General features: G+C 45.8%; 1 protein-coding gene across 4 annotated transcripts in view; it reads left to right on the forward strand.

Annotated features, from left to right (window-relative positions):
* The first annotated feature begins 20622 nt into the window (after positions 1–20622).
* Positions 20623–27492, forward strand: part of LOC115035336 (protein jagged-2-like) — a 38343-nt gene continuing 31473 nt past the window's right edge. The window contains exons 1-2 of one of the 4 annotated variants that reach the window (XM_029493067.1): positions 20623–21245; positions 21561–21884. In XM_029493067.1, coding sequence (XP_029348927.1) covers positions 21099–21245; positions 21561–21884 — 471 coding nt within the window. In that variant the 5' untranslated portion in view covers positions 20623–21098. The remainder of the gene's footprint in view (positions 21246–21560; positions 21885–27492) is intronic. The other 3 variants (XM_029493068.1, XM_029493069.1, XM_029493070.1) reach the window with 3 other exon arrangements.

Genomic DNA, 27492 nt, shown 5'->3' on the forward strand with positions numbered 1-27492 from the left:
AGTCTGGGAAATGATAAATAAATTGTGAATAACACCAATTTAAAATATCCCAAAGCTCAAATTTACATGTTGAAATGACCTGTTTTGAAATTAAGGCTAAGGAAGTCAGTAAATATTAATTTTTTGGGGGCTGGAACCAGAAATTTGCTGTAGAAATGGCCTATCATGTTATCACTGATGTCAACTAAGTTCCTGTTGTTGCTGTGACGTTTAGTCTTAGAAAGCCAACGCTAACTAATGTAAATGATTTCAGACCAGATAACTGATCTGTGCCGTTTCCTTGGGTTGACTGCACTTGTTCACTGTAAACGGACAGCCGGGGTCAATCTGACCCACTCAGGCCTACCTGCTGTCACCTCAACTCCAGCGAGCGTCCTGATTGGCTGCCGGCCTCCGGCTCCATTGCTGGGGCCGCGCTCTTGTTGTCTCATACCTCAACAGCTGTAATGAGAGAGGGGAGGACGGGGGAGGGCATTCTTCCCTCCTGTAGGGAAGCTGTTGAGCTTAATGTTTAATAAGCCACTGGACACAGAAGGAAACCCGATCCTCTCCGGAGAGGCTGGCGTGTGTGTGTGTATTTTGTGTTTGTGCATTTGTTATGTGAGTGTCCCAGCGTGCTGCGTTATTCTCTGGTCAGTGTGTGAATCAGATCCACTGTGTTGATCGGTCTCTGTTGTAATCGGCTCTTTATTCAACTGAAGGCTGACCGGTGTTTTTCCTCAGGGCCCCCAGAGAAACAGCTGCTTTTTTTTTTTCAGCTAGATTAGGTGTTCAGGTTCAGTTTTTTTTTATCACCAACTCTGCTGAACTGTTTATTCTTTGTTAGCTTGATGTTTTACTCAGTAAATGTGAGGTGAGGCACCTCCAGAACTATTGAACATTTGTGATTTGAAACCACTTTGTTATCAGGCTGCAGTGAAAAATACAAAAAACAAACGCAACAACACAACAGTTTCTTTTATTTTTCTGTTTGTAACACCAGATTCTGAGTCTGATAAACATCATATGCACCGTGTGTTCAGATACATCCTCAAACAAACAAAAAATCTTATGTGACATGGCAGATCCATGTACGCTGGTGTTTCTCAGACCTTAATAACTTAATGTTGATGACTTTTTGGGCAGCGTGGTGGAAATAACCATCATGTCCTCCAGTGCACTGTAAAGAATTGAATTTCTCTTCCATCTTCCAGTCGTCCATCACTGTAGCTCCAAAGAGTGGAAAAAAACAAATAAAACAAAAACAGGAATACAGAACGTTACTCTGTTTAGCAGGAAACGTCTAACAGAATGCAGGCTACATCCTGTCGGGATGAAAGTGAAAATGAATGATCTTTTCCAGCATCTGCAGGCTGAGTCTTTGTGTTTATTGTTTTCCCATTCATCAGCCCTGCTGCTCATTTTACTTTACATCTCTCGTTATTCTTTGGTCCCTAACAGTGGAACAGGCCTCGCATTCCTGATGAAAGATGTTCTTCTTCCTCTCTCCTGTTGTTGGATGAGACGTAACGGCAGTGAATCATATTCGCCCTCTTTTATGTCCTCGTATAAAAAATGGCCGCTTCCAAGTCAGGATTTCCTGTGACTTCATTTTAATTAAGGATAACGTTAATGATGTCCATAACACGGACTTCCTCCAGTGACATTTGTCCAGATGTTCAGAGCAAACTGTCCCAGCAATTCGCTGAAACAGACAATGGGACCTCACATATGGTCCAAAGTCGCGGTTTGTGGCGCCGAGCAGGTTGCAGATCACAGGCGTCGCTCTCCCGCCACAGCTGTGTGCACCAGAGCAGCTGGATGCACACTGAGGCTACAGTTAGTTAAGAGTTCATATCAGCCATATGGTGTTTTACTGGCAGCAATAATACAGCTTTTACTCATCAACGATCACACTCAATGGCCATTCTGCTCCGGTCACGTGTCCCCCGTTGGCTTAAGCCTCCGGCCTGCCTCCTGTCCTGGGCCTGGGGTAGAATTACAGGGCAGCTAAAGCCTCTGATCTATTATTCATCCACTCATGTCAGATATTACAGGGGAACAGGTTAATGTGGGGGGAGAAGGGGGGGCCGCACTGCTGCACCACAGGTCAGGAAGTGTCCACAAACCAAATGGACAAAGAGACAGCCATACAGGGACTGAAGGGCTCTGTCCCCCCATGATGCATCTGTCCCAGAACACACTGTCGTCCCTCTTCTGCAAACATCCCAGCTGTTCCCCTGCTGCTGCTCTCAGAAGTCACTACGAACCCAAATGTGTCAAACCTGGGGACCAAGTACAGCGTCTCTGGGTCATCTCCTCCGTGGCTAATTAGGTTGAACGGGATCCGAGCAGATCTCAGGTCTGTGTGCCGGCTCAGACGTGGCCAAAGTCACCAGTGACGTCAGATGTGGAGTGGCATCAACGGTGAATGACTGGAGGGGCTTGAGAATGTTTCCTTGATGAGGGTGAGCTTCCACTGGTCAAGAAATCCGGGCTTGTTTTTGGCTCACTCACTCAGGGAGACTGATTTTGTCAGGACTGAATCAGAATATATGATGGACTGAACTGTGTGGAAACAGAGCAGGAGCTGAAGTGAAGAGGCCTCCTGTCTGATGGAGGAATCTAGTTTTAATACTATTAATGTTTCAGTTGATCTAAGCTTATCTGGGAGCATTAATAACATTAGACCTTCAGAAAAGCTGAGTCAAATCTTCTGACAGAAGATGGTTTCTTGTTTTTTTGGCAGACGTTGTCTGTCGTCTGTTTTTCTGTCTGGATGTTTGATATTTTTTTAGCGCTGAAGCCTTTTGGTCTGATAATGTGGCCGTCCACAGACCAGACGCCCCCCTCTGTTCCCAGGGAGGCCTGAAATTAGCAGAGCCTTCATTACTGTGTACACACAACATTTGGAGGAGAGGCAGCAAAGACAGTCCTGAAAAAAGTTAAAACCTGACCCTGTCCCTGCACACAAAGCCCTCGGGGTATGTGAGGGGTATGGGAGCAATAATAGCCCTGCCTAAAAATAAAAGGGGCAAAATGACAGTGGAGGATACCGTTACAAAGAGCTCCAGTGGACAAATAGGAGGGCCAGTGCTTTGAAGAGTTTCTCACAAAAGACCGACCACACACCCCCCCCCCCACCCAGCACACACACACACACACACACACAGCTCTCCCTCCGATCAGGTTCCCATTATCGGCAGGAGGGGTTTGAAATGCCTGTTAGAAGCCGTTCGGCTGTGTCCGGCCTCTGCGGCTCATGTCAGGCATGTAGGCAACATTACAGCACACACGCTGGAAGACAAACACATGCGTACATGCATGCAGGCGTAGAAATCCTTTGACAAACCTTCTCCAAAACTTTATTGAATTTTTCTAATTTCCTCGTCCAAGATCACAGGCGGTTTATAATTATCTTTAGTAATGATTCCAGCAGCATGGCTGAGGGGATGGAGACTTCAGGCAGGCTCTCCATCCGTCCTCAGAGAAGTTTTACATTTCTGGATTTTGTCTGAGATGTTTGTATATTTGGTAGTTCAGCTGTTTCTCAAACGTTCAGCTGCAGGTTTTGCTGCAAGGAAATGAATTCTCGACAAGAGATAGGGAATTATTAGCTCAGAGAGAAGAGTGTCAAAATTTGGTTTAGTGTTTTTCACATTTCATTAACTAAAGAGAAAGAGCTGACTTCACCTGCTGTGAAGCATTAAAGTCTGTAGGAAATCAACAGTTCTGGAGGTATTTCAGTCCAACCAACATCAGAGCCGTGTCGTACTGACTTACAACTTTTTATCCTTCTGGGGACATTTTTGGTCCTTGGAAGTCCAGCTCTGTCACCTCGCAGGTTCTGAGCAGTAAAAATAAAACCTGGTGTCGCCCCATTAAGAGTTTCTGCCAAGCTTCATTAACTCCAAGTGACCCAGCTCTCAGAGCAGCTGCAGATAATTCTGACTGTTAGTCTCAGCACGTAGTTAAGGACCAGATGGGTGGGAATTCAGAGCGTTTAAGGCCAGTTGTCACTCACAGGAAGGTAAACTGAATAAGCTGAAACTGTATTTTCCTGCGATTGAACACTTCACTGTTCATTGTATTCTCTAATGTGGTAAACCACACCCGTGTAATTGTAAAGGCTCAGAGACGGACTGACAGACTGCTGTGACCGCGGCCCAGGTTCAGATCTGTGTGTGTGTCTGTCACAGGGCCTCCAAGTCTTGGAGCAGCTCCACATGTCCAGACATGTCCCCGTGTGTCTGTCCCACAGCCTGTCTCTGTAATTAGGATCTGAGGCTCTGCTGCTCCAGACTCCAACACACTCTGACATGAGGAGGACGAAGTGTCCAGCTGCACAGTAAGGGACAGTAAGAATGAGGGGATGGACAAGGCGGACTCTTCAGGCTGCTCATGTGATGCAACAACTGCAGATGTTCCTTATGGTCCTTGTAATAGAGTGTTTACTGGAGCACCTCAGAAGACCGACGAATCCCACGAACCGCCCAGTTTCCCAGGGTCGGGGGGGTGCAATGACTGGGCAGAACCTGAACAACAGGAACATTACTGAGAAGAAGCTGGAGAACCTTTTTGCTGTGAGGCCTGAAGTCAAAACTGTGCGGCTGTTCAGTGTTGAATCTGGACCTTAAATGTTGGCTTGGGCGTTAGATCGATTTGTTCTCTGCTGCTTACCATCAGATTCACAAACCAGGCTTTGTTTGCTGCTTTAACCACACTGTTTATGCATTGGGAGTGTTAAAGTTGCTTGAATTTCCAGAAGACCACTTGATAGGCTGTCCAAGTTGGACCACGCCGCTCAAATCTGTAGATTACAGAATGTTGCCATAAACATAGTGATTCACACCTTTCACAGGTTCAGTGAAATTATCAAGGATCAGGGATTATTGTCTTCAAGCATCCAAAACGCTTATCTGTTGAATCACCGCCATTTCATCATCGCCTGACTTTAGAGAAATTGCTGAGACACATGGCTCTAAAAATGTCATTCATAATGAGGTGGAGTTGTTAGCAAACATGTTTGATAATGTGTTTATCTGGATGCAGGAAAGACGGCCGCCCATCTCCTCCACCACGTCTTCTCTCCGGTCCCGTCCGGCTCTGATGCTAACCCTAATCATCAGGTGAGCCATCCTCTGCTGCAGCACCACACCTCCAGTGACTCACCTCTTTCCCTTAAACAAATCCCTTTTATTACAGTAGGTCTGCACATCCCTGGAGATTTTGGTGGTTGGTGACTTCATTCAGGGTGTTGATCAGCACAGTTCGCTCTGACGCACACTCCCCTCGTTCTGTCACGGCCCGGCAGCAGGTGCTTATCAGAACGGGCAGCCGGACCACCCCTTCGGCTCTGAACCGGGCCGGCGGGTGGGAGGACGACGCAAGCCGCTGCCATTTTCAACACGGCATTGTTGTGCCTGGCAGCGCGCTCCACCAGATTGAGATCTTGCGGGGAGAAAGTGTCGTTTCCTTAAAACCAAAAACCCGCCCGAGTGCGACCCGCCGCCACCTTCTTAAGAAAGCCAGGAACGTACATTTCCAGCCCGTCTGTCACTCAGTGCAGAACAAAATGACCGTGTATTAACAATGCTGCTGCTCCCTATGGAGATCTCGGCTGGCGATAAACACTTGCACACACCCATGAACACATGTATTCGCACTGCTTTGACTTTTTGACCTTCAGCTCCACTTTCTTCCTTAAATCCCGACTGCTCTGTCTTTTGTTGTATTGTAGTTTTAAGAGAGAAAAAAAAAATGTTTCCCTTTTATCCTTTCGTGGGTGAGTTCCTGATGGAGGAAGAGTGGGTGTAAGAGGGAAAAGTCAAAGGGAAATGGTGGAGAAAAAGAACCCAGGCTGCCCTCTAAAACACCTCCTAAAACCTCAGGGTTTCCTGAAACACTAGCTGTCCACTAAAACATTTATTATTCTGCCTCTGAAGCAGATAGAGACATGAAATAAGAATCATTCGAGAGCTTTGACATTTATTGTAAATCATTGGCTTTGTGTGAACTTCTGCTGAATTGTTAAAGAGTTTGATTTCAGAAGAAAAAGGCGATGAGCATTAGGGGCCATGTTAAAACCCAAAGGTGAAGGTCTCAGATGGTTTTTCTCTGTTTTGGAGGCTGAGAAACGAAGGGAGGGAAACATCAGATGAATGGTGATTGTGGTTCCATGATCATCCTCCCTCATCTCTGAGCCTTGACTAGCTCATTAGCATCATAGCTGGCTGAAGTCTGTGACTGAATCATCACCTGTCATTTTGGTAGTGGTTTTCAACAATTTAACTGTTGTAATCTGTTTCCATATCACTCCCTTATCATAAGTTATCATCCAAACTGCAACTTTAAAAACTAAAACTGCTAAAAAAAAAAAAAAAAAAACCCCAAATGCATTCCATTTGCCTTCCTGTGTCCAAACTATATATCTGCTGCAGCCGGCCTTTTAGGGAGAAACAAAAAGAACCAGCTAGATTGGCAATACGAATTTAATTATAAATCACCAAGATGGCTGTCTGAGTTCCACAGAAACTAAACACCCTCTAAAAGTCAAGTCACAACATTCACTTTGGCTCTACAGTAAGACGTATGGGAGGAAAGGCAGTTCACAGAGCCGGGTCCAGACAGGGAGCACGCCGCCGTCTGAAGGGCACCCGGAGCCACAATAGGTCGGTATAGACCTTTATGTCGGGGTCCCCTCCCTCTGGAAAGACACATTAACAGGCTTCTGTGCCTAATGGATGTAGTGGGGATCTAATTTAAAGGAGGCAGGGTATCAAATCCACGTGCACACAAAGACATTAAAGGAAGTCCCCGGGGAGGCAGCAGAGTTTTGATCCCTGCCATCTCTCGTGGGACACCAAGCTGGTCATTATGTTGGATAAAAAAGGGGACACGCACACACACACACACAAAAAAAGAAAATACAGTATTCAATGCCTTTAATGTCTGTAATTTATCGAACGATAGTGTTTGGAGTCGAGATTGTCATCAGGTATCGTGTCTCAGACAGGAAGTGCCGTGGGTGTGTGTTGTACTTGTGTTTTTGATGTGTGGTTGAGTGGATTAAGGCCCTCAAAGTGGGGAGCTTAAGAGAAATCAGTAAAGAAAATAACGCCACCACTTGAGCTGGTTCTCATCCCAGTTACAGCGTAAGGGAAATCGCACTTCTGCAACACAATCTGACAATTAGTTCAACTCCTACAAGCTGAACTGAGTGTTATTAGCCACTCCACTTCCAGCTTGAATTAGTTTGTGTCATTCTACTTGATCCTGTTGGAAGGAACCTACAAGTTAATTTTTCTATTTATTTTACTTTCACTTCAAAGAAAAAGCTTCCCAGAAAAAAAGATGTTTACAGTAAATCAGTTCACTATCTTAAATATCTCTCAGACAAGCAGATAGAAAAATGTTTTTCACAGCCAGATTAAATCTAAGAATTGAAGAAGTTTCAGAGTATTCCTTATTGTTAGTCCCAGAAAACTCTCTTTCATTTTGTGCCCTTTTTTTTAAGACAGATTTTGTCTCCTACTTTTCTTTTATATCTTTGTTTATTTTTTCTGCTTTAAACCGCTCATGTCTGACAGCAGCAAAAAGAAAAAGGAGTTCTGGCATCAATCTGCTGGAAACCTGTGCAGACTCTTTCTTTTCAAGCATGGATGGTAACAGATTTTGATATATCATATCTGGAACTGTGGAGTGCCTGCCTGCATACGTGGGACTCAAAACGCCCCCATGTTGGGACTCACAGAGGGAGGGAGGGAGGCGGGGTGGGTTCCGTTCTGCTTTCATTATTATTTTCTCTTCCATGTCTTCTTGTCCGTCACTACAGGAAGGACAGCGGGGTAACATGAGAGGGCAAACATATACAGGATGGTAAAGTCAGTCATCTACGAGGTCATTTTGAGGTAAAACAAAAAGCTCACCTCTGATGAGCTAAAGTCTGGGGTCTAAAGTCAGGGAGGAGGAGGGACATTTTCCCATAGACTTCAACACAATCTGGATCTGGATATAGATAAAAACCCAAGGTGCAATAGAACAGATTTTCCTTTTTAAAATACCTTATGAAATGAATTCACAGCTAACACGTAGACTGCACACCGAGCCTTTAATATTAAGGCCGTATTAAGTGCGACGTGCTAAATAAACGCAGGAGATCAGATAAAATGGAGCCTTCTGAGGAGAGAGCATTACTGTGAGTGGGTGATTTAAGACCAGGCATCTCACCGCTGCTACGCTGATATTCATTTAAAAGCTACAAGCAGCAACTAGTCACCCTTTTCACTGCAGTAACAAAGACTCTTTACCCATCCCACCGCTGATGGCAGCAGATTACTGTTGAATCGGTATATTTTCTTCTGCAGTACACTGCGCACTTTTCCTATGTATCAGGGCGTGTTTCTCTGCATGTAGGTGCTTGCGTTTTGTGTAATCCGGCGCGCTGTTTGCTGCGCTGATGTGTGGTGAAGTGCCGTTGACTTTATGGTTTAATTGCTCATCTGCCCTGCTGGTGCTGCTGTCGACAGCGGCCAGCCCGGCCCTTCCCTCTGCACGCTGCAGTAGGATATTTTCACAGGAGGTGGGCACCTGCCTCGGCTTCCTCGCTGATTGTTTCCAGGACTGGGGGCCTCTACGGTCCTGACATTTTTTGCACTGAGGTAACATTTCCTTGCATTATGGTCGCAGAATAGCTCCTCTTGTCCATTGTGCCGCACGCTAAAACTCCTTATGGATTCATGAACAGTGATGTGGGGAAAGTGGAAGGAGGGAAGCAGGGGGAGATTCCGGGGATTTCCAGCCACATTCCTATCAGATTGCCTTCCTTACTCCGCTCTGTCTTCATTGAGGATAATCAGGGCAGATCTTTGGTGTCAAGGCCATGTCAGACCTCCGTATCTGACCGGAAGTGAAACAACAATTTGAGTACTCTTCTGCACAAACTGCAAATAAAAAAGTGTAAAGTTACATTTTTATGTGTGTTTAATCCAAGAAAAGTGGGAGTGGACCTTTTCTTTAATGGATTTGAAGGAGAATAGCTGCAGGTGTGGGGGCAGGAACGAAAGCTTTGAAGGCGTCAAGAATGAGCTCTTTTAGAAGAGCAGCATTATTTGTTTGCCCTTAAAAGCATTTCAGGAGAAGCAGGTATGCATGAGAGTAGCCGCCGCATTGAGTTTCAGTGAGTGATTGGGCCGAGAGTCATCCAACAAAGTGCCGCCACTCCACTCAGACTCTGTTATCCAAAGAGGAAAATGGAGGAGAGTGAAGATAAATAAACACAATCACAGTTTGAAGAGGCTCTTTATCTGTTGTTGACAGTAAACGGAGTGAAGAGAGAGCGGGAGGTCAGTCTTAGTGCTGCCGCTCGGCTCCTTCTGTTTGACCCGCTGATGTGAGTCCAGAGCCTCAAAGCCAAGTCGACCTGCTGGCCTCCGTCCTCTGATCATTCAACCGTCTGTCCTCCCATCCATCAGTCCCAGATGAAGAACACACAAGTCCTAATTCAGCAGAGATACAACAACAATATAAGTGACATTTTTTACGAAGAACAGTCAAATAAAGTTTTAAAAAGATGCCTCATCTGTCCAATCATGAGGCAGAATTTTTAATGTTTTATCAAATTTAGTAGTTTAGTTCTTTCTTTCTTTCTTTCTTTAAATTGAGCTCAGGCCTCCTCCCATTCCTCTTGATGGTCTTTGAGATTGTGGTTCCTGTGGTAATGTGAGCTGACTGGATCTGGGAAGGTCTGCGGGAGGTCACAGAGACTGAGTGCAGAAGAACGAGGAGATTGTCCTAACTGTCCTCCGACGGTCTCACTCTGTCTCACAAAAGTAAAGACTGATTTTGATCCCCAAAGCTCCAGCTTCTCTTTGGGGAAAGATCAGCGTGTCCATAATAATAATAATCAATCACAACTGTACTGAACAGTAACACCGGACAACAAAAACAGGAAATCATGGCTCATAATTTGTGTTTCGAGCAATGACAAGAAAAGAGTGATTTTTTTATTTTTATTTTTTTTATTTTGCTTTTTTAAAATCTGACTTTATTGTTTCCTGAAATTTTAAAGCAAAATGTCCTTTAACTGTTGAGTTTCCTGTTTGGAGTAAAAGGTGCTCTGCTTTTGAATGGATGGCCTGTCTTTTTAATTTTCTTATTTAAGAGTCGAATACATAAGATTAATTTGGACGTCTGATTGCAGTCGGAGTCTTGTCTCTTTCTCTGTGGAGTAGCTGTTGTTGGGCGTCTCCAGGCTCCAGGTTCAGTCATGTCCATTCAAGTGAATTTACCACAGGTAGACTCAAATCGAGGTGTACAAAGACATCTCTGAGGGAAAGAGCTGAATTAAAAGTGCCAGCTAAGCTACTTAAATCTTCTTCTGCAGGCATCACCCACGGAAAATCTACGATAATGTTTTAGATAGTCGTGTAGCTTTAAATTCTGTACATTTTAAAATAATAATAATAATTCTTCCACCTAAAACAAACCTGCAGCTGCCTGGTTGTTCCTTTGAAAAGCTATATAAAGAAGTAAACGTGGAGGCAGGAAAAGTGTCTGTCCTTTTATGAGATCAGGTCTCGGTTCAGTAGGAAGGTTGGGCCGAGGTGAACGTCCAGTGTTCTGAGACGTGGCCCCCGTTTGGACCAGCTCCAGAGCTTCCCCCAGCACCTGAGGTGTTTTGCTCTGCAGGATGGAGCTGACTGCTTTAGGTTATTTGTCCGGAGCAAAGCTGAGTGTGAGAGTCCTTACATGAGATTTTCTGTCTGGAAGCTTTGGCTTTAAATGTCGCTTTCCTGGTGTGTGCTTGGACGTTTGTAGTGCTTCTGCTTCGTAGGTGTTTGTGTATTTGTGTGCGCTCGGGTGCTCCAGAGAACGCACAGCAACATTTTCCCACTGCTCCATGGAGCCGCCGTTCTGTTGTCACGAACCCGCAGCCGCGCTGGTCATTGTATTTGTGTCCTGTGTATCACTTCCTGTGTCAGATTGTGGATTGTTAGGGAAACAATGGTGTGGTTCGCCTTGAAAGGACACCTCAATCATCTACCAGCAGGCTGTAAATGCAGACATATACAGCACTGCAGAGACAATATATAACCCCCCCACACCCGCTGTCGCTTGAATGCAGCTTGAGCCATGAGTCAACGTAATGCATCATAATTTAGATATGAGCATGCCCTGATTTTTTTTTTTTTTCATCCTTTTTCTAAATACAATGAAGTTAGCTGCAGCTTGCATTCACAGTGTTTACCCATCAGGCAACAGGGCGCCAAGTTTCCAAGCCCCTCCCTTTTTTGCAGATAAAAAACTAAACAAAAAGCAAAATAAAGGGTTAGAATGAGAGCGAGATCCCCTGCAAGATAACGCGGGCTGTGATTTAGTTTCCCGGTTTCTCCTGGTGTTACAAAAGAGCCCGTCTTATTTCCTTTGGATTCAGCCAGTGTGGGGTATCACCTATTTCACTTAGCCAGAAATATTCGTGTGAGCCAATGCAAACATGCCCACCTCTGCAAATATGCAGTCAAGCACACACTTGTCGCTCCTGGTTGTGCTCCTGGTGATGGTGGTGAGAGTGAAGCCTCTCCCGCATCCCTGCTTGCCTCCCACCGAGGATGTTGTGCAGAGTAAAGTAAAGAAATCAAAGCGAAATATAGACCAATGGAAGTTGGTGTCAGAAAAACTAACATGTTTGGACTGAATGACATTCTTCAGCTCAGGATGTCTGACTTTATTAAGCTGCGGCACGACAGCTTTATCTGCGTTCATTTTGGATTTTACATTCAACATAAAGTTTTGTTTCGCTGGTAATGGACAGAAATTTGAAAATGTTCTACCCACACAAAGACCAAAAAGATAAATAAAGTGATATCTGTTCATCACGCATTTTTATTAAAATATATTTATAACAGTATTTGGACTCATTCTTCAGCCCCAACTAGAGACTTTTCTTTATGCCCTAATTACTGTAAACTCTACTGTGGGAACAACTTTAGTGTGTGTGATGAAATGACATTCAAAATAATCCAATCTGAGACTTATTTCAATCCTTTCGTGTTTATATGTTCAAATAAAAATTGGTGAGGTTGAACATAATAGTATATTCCAACAGGTTTGACTGATTCTAAAAGATATTTCTTTGAATTTCAACTGGTGTCCTAAACTTGGCCATTTCCTGCAAAGAAATATTATTTAAACACTTTGAGGTTACTCACAGCTGCATTGAGTCTTTATCTTAGCATCGGAGAACGTGTTGCTTCATTCACGCTCACATTGCATGGCAGCCGGTGGATAAGAGGGAAAGTGCTGGTTTATTCTGCTGTTATCTGCTGCCACAGCGCCATCAGACGAAACGCACAAAGACCGAGTGTGGACACCTCAGATACAACTCAGATCTGGATGATACCAGTTTGAGTTTTACTTTTTAGGAGAATTAAAATGTTGAACCCTCCTTTTGCGAAATAACTACTTTAGCAGTGAGACTCCACAGAAAATGTTTTATCATTTGGAATCTTTTCTATCGAAGAGTTTTCCTAAATTAATCCAACTCCTCCGTCTGGACTGATCGGGGACGGACGAATAAATGACGCAGACGCTGGAGAACCAAAATGTGCAACGCTTTGGTTTTGTTGTTGCACAAAGTCAGTGACAGAATTAAGAATTCAGGGAGCGTCTTCAGCCATTTATACTTAATTACAGGAGTGGAGTTGATGTTGCTGAATCTCAGTGAGATTTATTAAAGGGAATCATGTGTGGACGTGTTTTTGACGCCTGCACTACACGTCAAGCTTCCATGACGTCGCCCGACGTTCTGAAGCCTCCAGATTGTAATTTGGTCGTTTGACATGTTGATTTTTAACAGACCAGAAGAAACCTTATATGGACTGCTCTGTACCCTGTTCTGATTGGATGGCAATCACATAGTAGCCCCACCCCCCAATGAACATCAATTTGCACACAAGACTTAAAACTAGAGACCGAGACCATAAACTTATCAAGAAAATGTTTACTGAGCTAATCATCTTCCCATAGACTTCAGTACAATCAGATTTTCAGTGTAGCCACGCTCAGATGGTCCTTTCTTTTTAGCCTACGTCCATTTTTATATCCGGTCTGTGGTTGTCGTGTTTTTTTTTTTGTTTTTTTTTCTTGATCTGGCTTCAGATGTCAGAAACCCGTCGACCCTTTGACCCGCCATGACACCCATACCTGAGACAAGGGGTGTAGTTTCATCACTTCCCCACCCCTCCCCTTTTTTTGTTTTGTTTGTTTTCTGAAAAACCTTTTCCTGCAGACTTCACAGAAAGCCCTTTGAGCTGGCGCAGGTATTAATTTGCAGTGATTACCTGAAGCTTCACAGGACAGCCAACAATCTCAGACTGAGGCCTAATTGACGCTGTCTATGTGTGTGAGTGTGTGTGTTTGTGTTGGTGGGGGTGGGGGGGCTCCTCGTTTTGTTCCTTCCTTTTATGGCTGAGGGCTCCCCACCCTGCACAGCTTAATGAGATGTTTACATGGAGCTGGGTGTGGGAACGGGGGCCCGTATGCTGCCGTGTAAGATGACAGGGACCGGCTTTGTGAAGACGTCTGAGCGCTGAAATCAGAGACAGAGCGTGAACCATAGAAGAAGAAGAAAAGAGCTGGATTTACGAAAATCCACCTTAACTCCACGGGGAGCAGGTTCCTCTGGAAGGCCGGGACGTTTAACTCAACCTGGACTTCACTGATGCTGAAGTTTCCCCCAAATGTGACCTTTAAACCAGCCTGTCGCTCTGTCAACGGCCAGCCATAACTTTATGACCAGAGACAGGTGGAAAGAAATGAAGAGGTGATTGGGTTACCACGGCCTCTGTCACGGCTGGGATGGAAGGACACTCTCCTGAATCTGAGCGCACACTTCTTCTCCATCGTGTTCACCTGCTGCCTGAAATGCCCCGCCCACATTATGACCTGAATCTGGCAGCTGACTTTGACTTTTCCTCCTCAGAAAAACTTTTCATTAACTTCAGAGTTGCGTTTGATGTCATTGAAAGACGGGCTGGTCTAAAGGTCGCCGTCTGCGTCCTCCAGCTCCTGTCGCTGGTAAAGGCAGTAAACCTTCATGGCTCCGGTGTTATCAGACACACGCCTTCGGATTAGAGCAGCTGCACCTGCTGCTGCTCACACAATGACCCCAGCTCACAGGAAGTGAGTCTGCCGCCGTCGAACACCTGCTCACTGCTCACCTGCCCTGCCTGGGCGTCTGTAGGCATCTGGAGGATGAGCTGGTGGGGGGGGTGCATTGGCGTCAGATTTTCTGTTTGTTGGTGTGGTGGTATGTGTGTGTGTTGGCCTCTGAGGTGAAATGTTTGTGTTTTTCTAGTGACACCGTACACGAGGAAACCCACAGAGGACTTTTAGGCTCCGATTCAAAACCCTCAAACCACATCAGTCAGAGACTGACGCAAATCAATTCTGCAGAAAAAAAACATTCAAAGGAATATCCCACAAACCTTCGCCACGTATGTGACATACAACCTGAAACTGCAGGTTACCATGGTAACGGTGTGATACCTTACCAAATGGCTACCAATGGCTTCATTGATGTCCTATATTCATCTGAATTGTCCATAAAGTAAAAAAAAAAAAAAAAAAACATAATTCACAATAATTGTGCTTTCAAGTGGACAATCGTTCGATCTGCTCACCATCAGGGGGCAGAAGTATGAGTGTATTGAATTCTATGGGAAAATGTCCCTCCTCCTGGTCTTGCTGGTCTCAGTCTGAAACACAACATGATGTTCATTTTTTGAATGATAAAGGGAAAATAAACCACGAAATAAAAAGTAAAAAAAGAAAAGAAAATCTGATTTAACACACTTTAACGTGTGATCCGAATGTTGCCTGATGAGCCACAACCAGTGAAGAAGTGACACAGCATCTTGTTCAGAGCACGATTAGGAAAGTTTCCCCTGAGTTACGTAAACAGGGAAATTGTGTTTCTGTGTATGCGTGTGTGTTCCCTGTTGGTATGTGCGGAGGTGGAGAGTGGGTTTCAGTCTGTCAGCGAGCTGTCAGTCGATGAAGTGGTGAATCCTCTGAAGGTGTGAACCTTGAAAGGAGGAGCAGACGGAGGTCAAACAGGTTGGTGCTCTGCTGACCTGGAAGCCTGAACCGGTCTGAACCGTCTGAGTGCCGTGACCTGAGCTCTCAGCACAACTTTGACTTCTGCTCAAAATCCAGAGTCAAACACAGAAGAGGCTCCTTAAATGACTGCTCTTAAACACAAAGAAGAAAATAGAAATAATAAATCAAGACAGAATATTCAGGATAAAATAATAAAATACTGTAAGCTAGGAGAATAAAACCAGAAATAGAAATAAATTTGGGCTGTTTATGGATCTGATTGTTTTCTGGATAAACATTTTCACACTCACGGCGTCATGATGTACATCAGGAAAAACTAAATTTACGACATTGCTGGATCTGACTTTAGCTGATTCCTCCGTTGGTATGCTGGATAAGGAATGCACAACAGAAGGAATTTGTCTGGAAGTTCCCTCCTCCCTCCTTCATGTTACCCCCAGGTCCTCTGCGTGGGCAGAGTCCGAAGACAGAGAAACCTGGAGGTGTGTTTCCTCTGACAGGCAACTTCTTGTCTTCCTCCTCGTGCATACCAGGGTTGAGCAAGAAGCAGCCACATGGACGAGGAGCAGACTGTGTTTATTTTATAGAAAGTCCAACAACATTCACGATTACTGGAGCTTTGCATCCAGACGCTGATCCACATCTGCGCCTGATATGAGCTGAAGGCTTGCAGGGTGAATTGCCACCTATCTGCCCCTCCAGACAGCTCGCAGCTGAACCTCACCACCCAAGCCTTCACCCCACCCTGCGACGAGCTAGTCCCAGGTCCCTTCGGAGGTTTGAATCCCTGCTGGGATGAGTAACTCTCTCCACTCCTTTAAAAAAGAAAAAACAAACCCAAACATCATCGGCCTTATTTGCCCCAAAGCAAAGCAGTGAGTGTGTGAGCCCCCTAAAACTGCCCCCATGGGAGCCGTGCTGGGGAACAAAGATGTCAGGTTATAGGAGGATTGAAAAACTAAGACCATCATCCACTTTGAGAAAACGATCCTCCAGTGGGTCGCGTTGTGGTGGAAAGAGCACGCAGACAAGCCACGACAGGACTGTCTAAAGTTTACTCTTTTGTCTGATAAGAGCTCCTCTCAGTTGTGTTTGCATTCTTCAGGAGGCGACTGGTAAACGTTTCTATGGCAGCTCTCTCAGCCCTCAGCACGCTGTGGGTGAGGCTGGGAGCGATGTGTTTGTGCAGCTATTCCCCGATGAAAGCACTTCAGTCTTTTTCAAGAGCTCCTCCATGAACAGTAGCTCCACACGCTGTGACCTCTTCGCACAAATCTGAGGAAGCTCCAGAGCATCAGTGCCAGAAGCACCAAACTGTACAACAACATCCGTTCCCTCCATCACTAAATGATCACATACACACACACCAGGAACATTCACACTCTTATTTTAACCTTAAGCTGATCTCTTCTTGTCATTTTTGTCTCATTTATAATGTGTCTTGTAAAGTGTAAAAGTTTTGGACTTGAGGAAAACCAAAACTTAAGTGTTTTGTGCAACTAGCCCCAAATCTGTTGGAGCTCACGGCTGCAGAAGTTCACTGTCAGGGCTGCACGCTAAAAAGATTTCCTTAGTATGTAAATGAAAATTATTCAGGAAGAATCAGGTTCATTTTCAAAACACGCTCACTTTTGCAAATTAATGAAACGCACCCGCTGTTGCTAAGAGAAGTTGAGTCATTATTTATAAGAAAACCCACAAACAAACACAAGAAAGCCGGTAGGCCTCAGAGCACGCGTGGCCTCAGAGCTGACTCAGGACTTTTAACAATGACTGAGGGATACGTCTGAATATTTCCCGTCCACCTTCGTTGGCAGAAAAAGGCTTACTTGACTCACCAGGCTCTGATTAATGTGCAGGAATATGCATCAGTGAGATCGGTGCAGACAGAGCCGAGCTGGACGTCCAAATGGACAGTAAACTGAGTGTAAGGTTTATAAAGACAAGCCAATGACGGATAATGTTGAGGATTTGATGTCCGTGTGTACGGCAGCTGCAGTGAAAGGTGCGGCAGCGTCAGATCTGCAGAACATATCAGATCAGCGAGACTTCAGCAGGGCTTGTTTAGTCTTTGTTCCGCATTAGAGGCCCCAGCAATGTGAGATGGGACTTTATCTGCCAAATTGCTTAATCCTCCAAACAGCCGTCTCCTGAATGTGAAAGCACTTTTTCTTTTTGTTGTGGTCTTCCATTTCCAAATCATGAGTCAACACGCTCAGATTCATAATCACCATTCAGGAGTTGGGCCATAAATCATTTTTCTGAAGTTCAGGTCAACTTTGTTTCGCCTCCTCTGTTTCATTTGGGGTCCTGATTGATGGACTGGTGTTGTGGAGGTTTTCTGCGTGGTGGTGCAGTGACTGGCATTGTTGCCTCACAGCACGAGGAATGTGGGTTTGAAACCTGCTGTGGTTCTGAGATGGTCAGTGATCCTTTCCTTCCTGCTCTGTTTCCCTCTAAATTTATTTAAAAGATGAACATCATGATGTGTTGAAGACTGTAGACCATAAACTCATCAGGAAAACGTTTACTGATTGGGACATTTTCCCATAGACTTCGTTCCACGGCTCTTGGGCCCATTGTAAGGACTCTGCAGCAGCGTGCAGACCCAGTTTCTTCTGTTCATGATTCCCTGAGGATGAACTCTGCTGATTTCTGTGATCTCTATGCATTTTGGATTTATTTTATTTATTTTTTTCTTGAGTAAATAATTTGACAGTCCCAAGAAATTCGGGGAAACATTCATGCTCCCCTCAGGATGAATTGCAACAGTTCTTGTGTAATTTTCCCCTTTGTTGCTCCAGAGATCGTAACCCGACCGGCGTCGGTTCTGCTGCTGGAGGAGTACCAGCTGCAGTCAGTCGTGTCAAACACGCCTACGTGATCGAACCTCTGCCAGCCAACTTTCTGTCACCTCCATCTTTCTCTCTGGATGTCATCATGGCTGATTACACAGCAGATGTTTCAGTTGGCATATCCCAACGAAAGGAACGACAGGAATGAAAGAAAGGGAGTGATCGCATTAGAGTTGATGCGTGAGCACATCTGAGGTGAAATCAGGAATATTCGTCTTCGGGGTCAATATTTGTTTTGGAAAACTGGAGTCAGAACATCCAACCAGAGGAGAGAGAGACCGTTGGATTGAAGAAACTTCCCCGATGTCCATCGATCCGTTTGCTCCAAGTCCAATAACTCCTCTGCAGCTAATTAACCTCATTACTTTGCTCGTCTGTCTCTGAGCTGCGTTTCACACACTTCCTTATCACTGCTGATAAGAGCCGGCGTAAAGAGATGAACACAAGACGTTTGTGTCCGAGTGCAGGCATGTGAATGAGCTGTGTGTGTGTGTGTGTGTCTGCACCTGCTTCCCTGAGAGGAAACATCTGCTGCAGGGTGTCAGAGGCCACCTGTCAGGGTCCGTCCTGCAGCCGCTGATTGAGCGGCCTGCAGTCGGCGGCAGCAGGAAGATGTGCACGAGGAGACACAGCTGTCTTATTGCACCGAGCCACGGCCCGTCATCCGAGCTGCCGGGGATTCGTCCAAATGAAAGCTGCTGTGTCTGAAGACTGAAAGCAGCAGGAAATCTTCTCTGCGCGCTGGAAGTGACACATTGATGAGGTTCTTCACGCCCACTGAGAGAGTTTTCGTTCTGAAACACAACTTTCCGATCCGAGAAAGATCCGAAACGTGAGACAAATACTGCTGACCCCATGAGATGAGCGATTAATAACTTTGAGCTGACCTTTATCTGACTGTGCTTGTGTTACGGCCGAAAGGCCAGACTGAAACGGCACTCCAGGTCCCCAGAGGATGGATCCTACTGACTGCGATAGAGAAAGGAGATCATCAATGACTAAACTAATGATATTCCAGTCGGCCTCAGCTGGACTCCGGATCTGCTGCTGATTGTCCGATGATAGCATGTTAGCATGCTAGGCTTGTTTAAGCTACAGTCACACTTTTTGACCTTCTAATTACTGTCCATCATAAGTCAAACAACAAACTTCACCAACTTCAACACGACACTTCTTGTCAGGATTTGAGAGGTGATGGTCATTAGCCGGCATCTTATTGAGGTTATCATACGTCACCGTGCCTTCGGGGCCGCCCCAGACGTAACAGCGACAGTGACGAGGAGGTCTGGCCGTACCAGAGCTAGCTGGTTAGCATGCTAGCTTCAGTTACTATGAGCGTTCCTGTAAGTACACAGCAGTCAAATAAATACAAAATTCACCTTTAAAAGGAGTAAGATACAAACTGTTCAGGTGTTTTCCAGTCGACACAGGAACTTCATCACGAACATAAACGTTGATTTGTTGGTACCCTGGGTCGAACCTGAAGGTGATTCCTCAGCATGAAGGGATGACCGACCTGTTTGGGATTGAAACTTTGAAATAAAATGGAGGAGTTTATTCCCACATTGACCTTAAATGTGTAAATCAGAGAAAGGCCCTGAGCTCCGGATTTTCCAGACTTCTGTCAATTGCTCAGAAGCTGCTATCGTTTAGATTTCCCAACTTGGTTTTAGGAATATAACACGTGAGATGGGTTGAATAGTTCAGAGCAGTCAGCTGAGGTCTGTAGGAGGTTGTTGAACAGCTGATGATTGGACTTTTATGTGTAACAGCTTCGGCCTTTATCTTCTGATTGTTTCGTCTCAGACTCTGACTAAAAGGAAGTGGAGTTCTGCTTCTTCAGAAACCACAGATACACGCACCGACTCACTGCCGCTAATTTATGCTCTTTAATTTCCGTTGTGCACACCGAGCTGAGCTGCAGAGGCTGGAAAGATGGACGCTGCGTTATTCACGTTTTCTAAGCAGGAACAGACGATTATCGGCAACAAATCAACATGAAATTGTCTTTCATCTGCAGGTTTGAGCTCTTATTGCAGCTTTTCATTAGAAAATTGATGTGGAGAATATATTGACCATAAATGTCTCTCAGCTGCCAGTTGGTATACTTTCAGCAGTTTGGACTCATTTCGTGTGGAAGAATCTTTTAAATCAGACAATTACGGCTTTGTGCCATTTAGAGATTCCAGGTTGAAGCCTTTGCCATTGTTCAAACTGAATGGCTTCCATAATTGACTGGGACACCTAAATGGAGCACAGTTGCCTGTAAAACTCCCATTTTCCGTTTTATCCGTCTCCTTAATGCCCTTCAGCTTTTTAAACTTTGTTCAAATGTTTATATTTTAACTCGAAGTTCACACAGACATTTGTGCAGATTTCGTATCTCATTAATGTTTATTGTTCCACATTATCTGTGTGTGTGTGTGTGTGTGTGCCGTCTGTTGTCCCCTCCTTTTTTTTAATTCCGCTTTTATTTTGCAAACGAATTATAATCAAGGAGAAATAAACATGTGACATCAGCCCAGAGTTAACCCTTTGAAGGCTCAGAGGTGTTCCGTGTCCTGCTGCTTTGGGCCAAAACGGATTCTGACAGAAAACAAATGCTCTGAAGAAAAAAAGAGGAAAAGCAGAAGTGGAGGAAATGTTGAAAAGTGCCGCATCAAGCGGAGTGAAGCTCCATCTGTGGGTCAGTAGGGGGCGCTGACAGCCACGTTTCCTTCAGCCTCCAACTCCGCTCAGCTTAGTTTCACTGTCCTCATACGAATCTTCTCCATCAAACCTTCTTTGGGCTTCACTTCAGTGTAATTTATGAGAAATCCATCTGCGAAGTGGCGCATATATATATTTTTTTTCTGATGTGTAAAAGTAAAAGCTGCGTCCTCCCTCCCTCTGAGGGGCGGCCCGCCCAGCAGGCCTCTGATTGGCCGGCAGGGCTGCCCGTCGGCCGGGGGAGCGCCCGGCTCCGGCCGTGGCCAGCGGAGACGCGCCGCTGCTCCGGTTAGTGCGTCGAGCGGCGGAGCCAAGCGGAGTGTTTGCGCGTCTGGTCGTGAGTCCGCGGACCAAAGTGCGCTTCTTCTGTGCGCATCCCGGGGAGAGAGCAGCCGCGGGACGCCGGTCAGGAGGAGGAGGAGGACCTTCTTCTTCATGAGTGTTTTCGGACTCACTGACACGACACATTTGGTATTTTTTCCTGATGCTCACCGACACCGAGCGGCCGGAGACATGTGGACTAATCTGGGGAAACTGCACCGCTTCTCTCTGCTGTGTCTGCTGCTGACGCTGCGGGCTGAGGTGAGAACTTTCTGCCATAATTCCACTATTAGACATTAGTTTGCAGTTTCACAGCAGAATTTGAATAAACATCACGATATGAAGGAAAGTTTTTGGAAAATAAAGTGAATCAGCTTCACTTGCCTGGAAAACAAAGCTAAAGCTGCAGGAAAAAGTCCAGATTTGATGTGAATTTTCTTCGAGGTGGATTTTAACGTCCAGCCTGACGTGCAGCTCTGAAGTCCAACTGTGCCAACGCGCGCAGAGGAGCGTGTGCGCTCAGCTGAGTTCTTGTGAAAAGCTTGTGCTGAAGTGTCCCCTGTGTCCTCCCCCCAGGTGTCTCAGTCCACCGGGTACTTCGAGCTGCAGCTGGTGTCGGTGGACAACCCCAAAGGTCAGCTGCTGAACGGAGACTGCTGCGACGCGGAGAAGAGCGCGGCGGAGGGCCACTGCGGCGCGGACGAGTGCGACACCTACTTCAGGGTGTGTTTAAAGGAATACCAGACCGAGGTCACGACCAGCGGACCGTGCACCTACGGCTCGGAAACTACTAAGGTTATCGGTGGGAATACTTTTCAGTTCAGGGCCGGGCAGAAGACCGGACCGAACCGGGTCGGCGACGCCGGGAAGATCGCCATCCCCTTCCAGTTCGCGTGGCCGGTAAGTGGATCATCGTGCGTCGCCGTCCGGTTGTTTGGTGGGAAAAGCGGTCCAAATGTCGCAGAGGTTCTCCTGGATGGGTCACCGGGGCCGTGAGAGTTTATCACGGTCAGATATTTCATGGGAAACTCTCCAAAAATAGATTTTTTTTAAGGCAGCCTCCTCCTGAAATGTCCAATCTGGCACATTTTGGCACTGTTTTTCGCCGTGCAGCAATGCATTCTGGGTCTCATTCCTCCGCGTGTCCACTTGGCAACTCTCAGGCCCCTTCATCACCATCACCATCATCATCATCATCATCATCATCACTGTCAAACATCTCTGAAGCTGCTCAGTGAGTGTGTGTGTGGGGGAATAGGGCGCATGACGCACAGCGGAGCTGCAGTTGTGTCTGAGGGTTTGATGAGTTACCAAACAAGCTGCTGCTGTTTGTGTAGCTGCAGTTCCAGTCAGCGGAGAGGAGGAGGAGGAGGGGGGGGGGGCGTCCATGCATGTGTTGATTAAGAAGTGGCAGGTAACTTATTATCTAATCCAAACAGCAGCTGAGCCAATCAGAGCCCGCTCCTGCTCCTTCTTTGGAGAGGCGGCGTGGGAAACAGGAACAGTTGCTGGCAATCACAGCTTCACAGAAAACCTGCTGTTACACCCAGAGATCTGTATCAGGGAGGGCCAGTGCAGAGTGAAGTCTCCTGGAGGAAACGTCACAGGTTTGATTCCCACATCAGCTGAGTGAGCTGTCAGAATAAGAGCACCCAGTCACTGTGAGTCAGAGTGAGTCAGGTCAGTCAATCAAGAAAAATTCATCAATTATTGACTTTAAAGAAGAATTTCCATCTCACCGAAGAAGGGAACGTTGTTTACAGCCATTTTCCTCCCATTTTATATCGTATATTTTTATTAAAGGGGAAGAATTAACTGATGGAGCTGCAGCGCTGAGAACGATCAAAAACAGACAATGAGGCGGAAATAACAGAAATCTAAACTCGCTCAGATCAGAGCAGACAGAGTGTCGGTGTGATACATCGCTGCTGGCTACGTGACCCCCCCCACCCCCCATTCATCACTCCCCATGGTCAGCTGTCAGCAGAGGGGAAGATGGAAGTAGTAAGTTGGGGCCCTGCGGGCGGATACAGTTACCACTAAGTTGTGTGTGACACAGGCGATGGATATCAGTGTCACCAACTACTCAAACAAGTGAAGCTCCCGCTCAATCTGGGCCGGGGATGCCTTTACCTCGCCGCCTCTCAGGTTCACGCTCTGTCCGTTATTGGGTCATTGTCTCAGCCGGCGTGTGTGGGGTCAGTGTTTTCCACTATCTGCCTGGGAGGGGGGTAGATGTGTGTGTGTGTGTGTGTGTGTGTGTGTGCGCATCGGCTTCTTCTCATCACGCCGTCAAGGTCGGAGCAGTTGAGAACTTTTTCAAAATGTCAGCATGCTTGATATTTTCGCCTCTGGTTGGAATCAGCTGTTTCCTGTCCGTCACTCTGGTGATTTTATTTTATTCATGAATCATTTTATCTCTGAATGAATAGAAAACAGTGACAGCCTGGAATCTCAAAACACAGCTACGCAATGAATACGTGTTAAAAACACAAAATAGACAACTGCGTGATCAAATTGTTAGCAACACAACGCTTATAGTGCTTCTCCATCTTAAAGAAGTTGAATTAGAGTTTTCCTTTTAGGATTTCCTTTCAGGAAAGCAGCAGAGCGGGTTGGTGTTAATTCATTAACTCGTTTAGCTTTTGAACTAATCAACCTTTTACACCAAGAAACACAATAGCATGTTTACGTTTGAGTGACGACGCCCTCTGGTGGCCACACTGATCCTGACGAAAGAGAGTTCAACGAGACCAATCATTTCCTGTTTCCATCTATTTCCTTTAACGATGACTGAGATTTCATCATTGTAACCATGACGATAAACGTCCCGTAGCCTTAACTTTTTACAGCGGACGTTAGCATTAGCTGAACTGAGCAACGCCACATCTTATAAAATTCAATGTCGAATTAGCAACAAAGCAAACAGCTGTCACTGCTAACTTTAGTGCTTCTCCACTTTAATTACTTCACAGTTGGTCTGTGGGTTTATTTCCTCTGAGTCACACATCAGAGTCTTTGGTCGCCGAGGCTGAATATCCTTGTTGTTTGCCTCTCGATGAATAAAGGAGGTTCTGTATGATAAAGGCTGTGAAGGCCTTTCAGGGAAATTTCTGATTTGTGCCGTGAATCAGCAGTTTTGGCACAATTATAAATGGTGACGATGCGACAGAGCTGAGCTGTCGGGTGTCGTTTAGTTCGTCCATTGATGAAAAGTCCAGCTGCCTTCTAAGCTTTAACCTTCCCTTTTTCTAGGTCCTGATCCAAGAGTAAAGTTTCACAATGAACACAAATGAGTCAGTAATGGATAAATCTGAATCTTCCTGCGACCCAGAGCAGACCAGTCCTCGCTCTCCTCCGGCCACGCGGTGCAGGTCGTGCTGTTGTCGTGCCGTTTGTGAGCTAATGGCGTTAACGGCATGTTTTTGTGCGCCTCCGGTGCTGCTACAGTGGACTCCTTCAGTCGGCCCCCAGTATCTGGGCCACTGGTCCTAACACGAAGTAGCTCCTGGGGGACAAAAAAGAAAAGAAGAAGGACATTGTTCGGCCTTCTCCTTTGCCGATCATTTCCCCTTCATGTTCACCCCCTCCGGCTGTTTGGGTCTTCACTGACATCTTTTTCATGAAAGGGAGTAAGAAGTGGGGGAGGAGGAGGGATTGACCGATGGAGCGAAGGGAACGGGGGGTAGGAAGGAGAGAGGAAGCCGTCCTCCTGAAGAAGAAGAAAAAACTGTCACGAGGGAGTGTATTTTTAGGAATCAGACACTTAAGATGCCTTTTTTTTTACACTACTGACTAGAGCAAAAACAAGCATTTACTTATTCTCTGTTTGCTCCCCCTCCTCCTCACCCAAATCCTCTCCCACCTCTCCATCTCCTCTCCTTATGGGGTATTTTTAGAGCTGCTGTCCTCCCCTCACCCCTTGGTGAGTAAATGGAGGATCAAGGCTGCGTACTCCTTCGATTTCACGGCTGTTTTTCTTTTTTTTTACTTCCTGCCCGGCCTGACGGAGGACAGAGGTGGAACAGCTGTTGATTAGACCTCAGCCTCCCGCTCCTCTAAAAAATGCTTTAGTCAAAAAGCATCAGGAAACAGATCAGCTCCCTCGGAGCGGCATCAGTGAGCGGTCACGCCGTCACTGCCGCTCCTCATTTGTTGGTGGCGTGCGTCTTTGAGCTGCTCTTACAGCTGATCGGTTTTGGGTAAAGGAGGAGGAAGGTGTGAGTCCAACAAAAAACCAACACAACATGTGAGGCTGTCGTCGTTGTGGACCGTCAGTCAAATAAAAGATATCCCGTTTAATAAAGTCGCCTCATTAATGTATCTACAACAGCAACAAGGTCAAAGGTCACATCAACTTACAGCGTGACTGTTGACATTGGAGGTGCCGACTGCCTCTCTTTTTGTTTACGCTTCCATTTCCTGTCTGGTTGCTCATCCCAAACGATTTCTCTGTTGATTTGAGATTTTGACATTTAAGTCACAGACTAAATCTAGATCCAAAAAATGAAACTGAGAGGAAATCCTCCTCAATAGTAAAAATAATAATATTAAGCTTTAATTAGGAAGCAGCACAGTAATAGATGCAGGTTGTGCAAAGCCACAGAGTTAACACAAGCTCACCAGAAACACACTTAAAGTGTCTGTGTTATATTAAATAAACCGTCCAGATGGCGATCAGTAAGAGACAATAAATCCATAATGAGACATCAATAAAACACAATCAAACAGTTAAAGATCAAACTCTAAAAACCCATTCGCACTGGGCGGCCAATAAAATCAAATCAAATCAGGAAAAGCTTGTTGTAAAAAGCTATTTGTGTTTCTCATTGTTGGATATTTTGGCTTTTATTGATACACAGTGAACAGTCTGAGTTTTTTATCCAGATGTTGAGAAAAGTCTTTGTGGATTCTAGGAGAGAAAAAAACAAACATGTTAACTGTGTGAGTCAAATTTAATGATTACACAACAACACAAACTGAGGCCGCAGTTGTTTCTGTAGTTGTGTGAGTGAAAATGTCAAGTGGAGCTGATTGGTTATTTATCTGCGTTGCGTGACTTTGTGTGCAACAGATCGTTGTTAAGGCAGAAAAGTTGTTGCGTACTTTGGACATGTGAGGCAGATGGAACGATCTGAGACCCTGAAGGTGCAGCCGTCCCCCCCCCCCCCGCCTTCCCCCTGGGGGCCTGCAGGATGACCAGCCGGGTTCACCACGATCAGGACTCGTCTTTCCCACGCTGCTCTGGTCCCGCGTCAGCTGACCTGGATCTGGCGGGAGGCGTGTAAATGTGCGATTAGCTGCTCTGTCTGACGGGCTGATCGATTGTTGATGCTGCTGCTGATGGGTTTGGTTTGTGTGTCTGTACGGGGCTTTGTCGTACTTTCCGACACAGAGGACACAGCTCTGTTCTCACAGTCCCCCCCCAGAGAGGCAGGTCTGTCTCCTGTTGATGCAAAGTCACACAAATGTTTTTGTATCACATAAAGCTACAACAATTCGTCTGTTGAGAGAATGATGAGGATTCGCTGATGAGGATTTAAAAATCCTGCCACTGATGGCGCTCCTGCGCAGTTTATCAGTCATCCTCACATCTCGGTGTGCTCATCAGAGGTATTTAAACCTGACAAAGGTGTAGAAGTAATGAAACACTTCAGAAGTATTCTGATCATCCAGGTGAAGGTTTAAAATAGACGTGATGAATTTAATTACCTGCGGTAGTCTCAGTTGAAGACATCTGTTTGGTTTGGCAGGTTGAACTAAAACATTTTTCAGCTCCATCGTCTTCCTACGGAGGGGTTCGATTCCTGGCTCATTTTGTCCACGTGTCTTTGAGCAACGGCCCAAATGAGCCACTGTGAAGTTCTGTATTTACTGTCCACGTCCAAAAGACAGTGTATGCTTGTTCTTGCATGCAGTGGGTTTGTGTCTTTGTGTGTGTCTGTGTGTGTGTTCAGGCGAGGCCGAGGTAATGAAATGCATCTTGAGCGAGGTGATTAAAGCTTGTTATTACACACACACGACGCACAGCGCCGCTGAACGTCCCCCTGGACTTCCAGGAGTTGTCCGCCGGCGTAATGGACATCAGCTGGACCTCACCAGGAGATAGAGAGAGAGCATGATGGGAAATAGAAGAGGTGGAGGTTGTAAATGACCAAACCCTTCATTGTTCCTGTGTTTGTTTATCTGCTAATATCTCATCTCTGCCTTGTTGCTCTTGTCCGTCGTTCCAGCAGAAAACCCCGTAGCTACATATTTGGTGCGTTAGAAATCTTCTGGCTGCCGTCTCCCAGTTTTGTTAGCTTGTTTTGCTAGCTTTGAGGGCGCGATCACACCTACAGTTTGCTTTCTTTGGTCTGAAGCAGAGTGAGGGAAGATCATTGTGTGTTGTGTTTTTCTATTTGGCTCTTTCAGGTTCTGACTGTGAAGCAGCTAATGAACTAAAGTTGCAGGACAGAGTTTGTCTTCCCACCGTGCACAGTTTTAACAGACCTTATTGAGTCTCTCA

This window comes from Echeneis naucrates, chromosome 22 (genome assembly GCF_900963305.1).
Source record: "Echeneis naucrates chromosome 22, fEcheNa1.1, whole genome shotgun sequence".
Classification (NCBI taxonomy): domain Eukaryota; kingdom Metazoa; phylum Chordata; class Actinopteri; order Carangiformes; family Echeneidae; genus Echeneis; species Echeneis naucrates.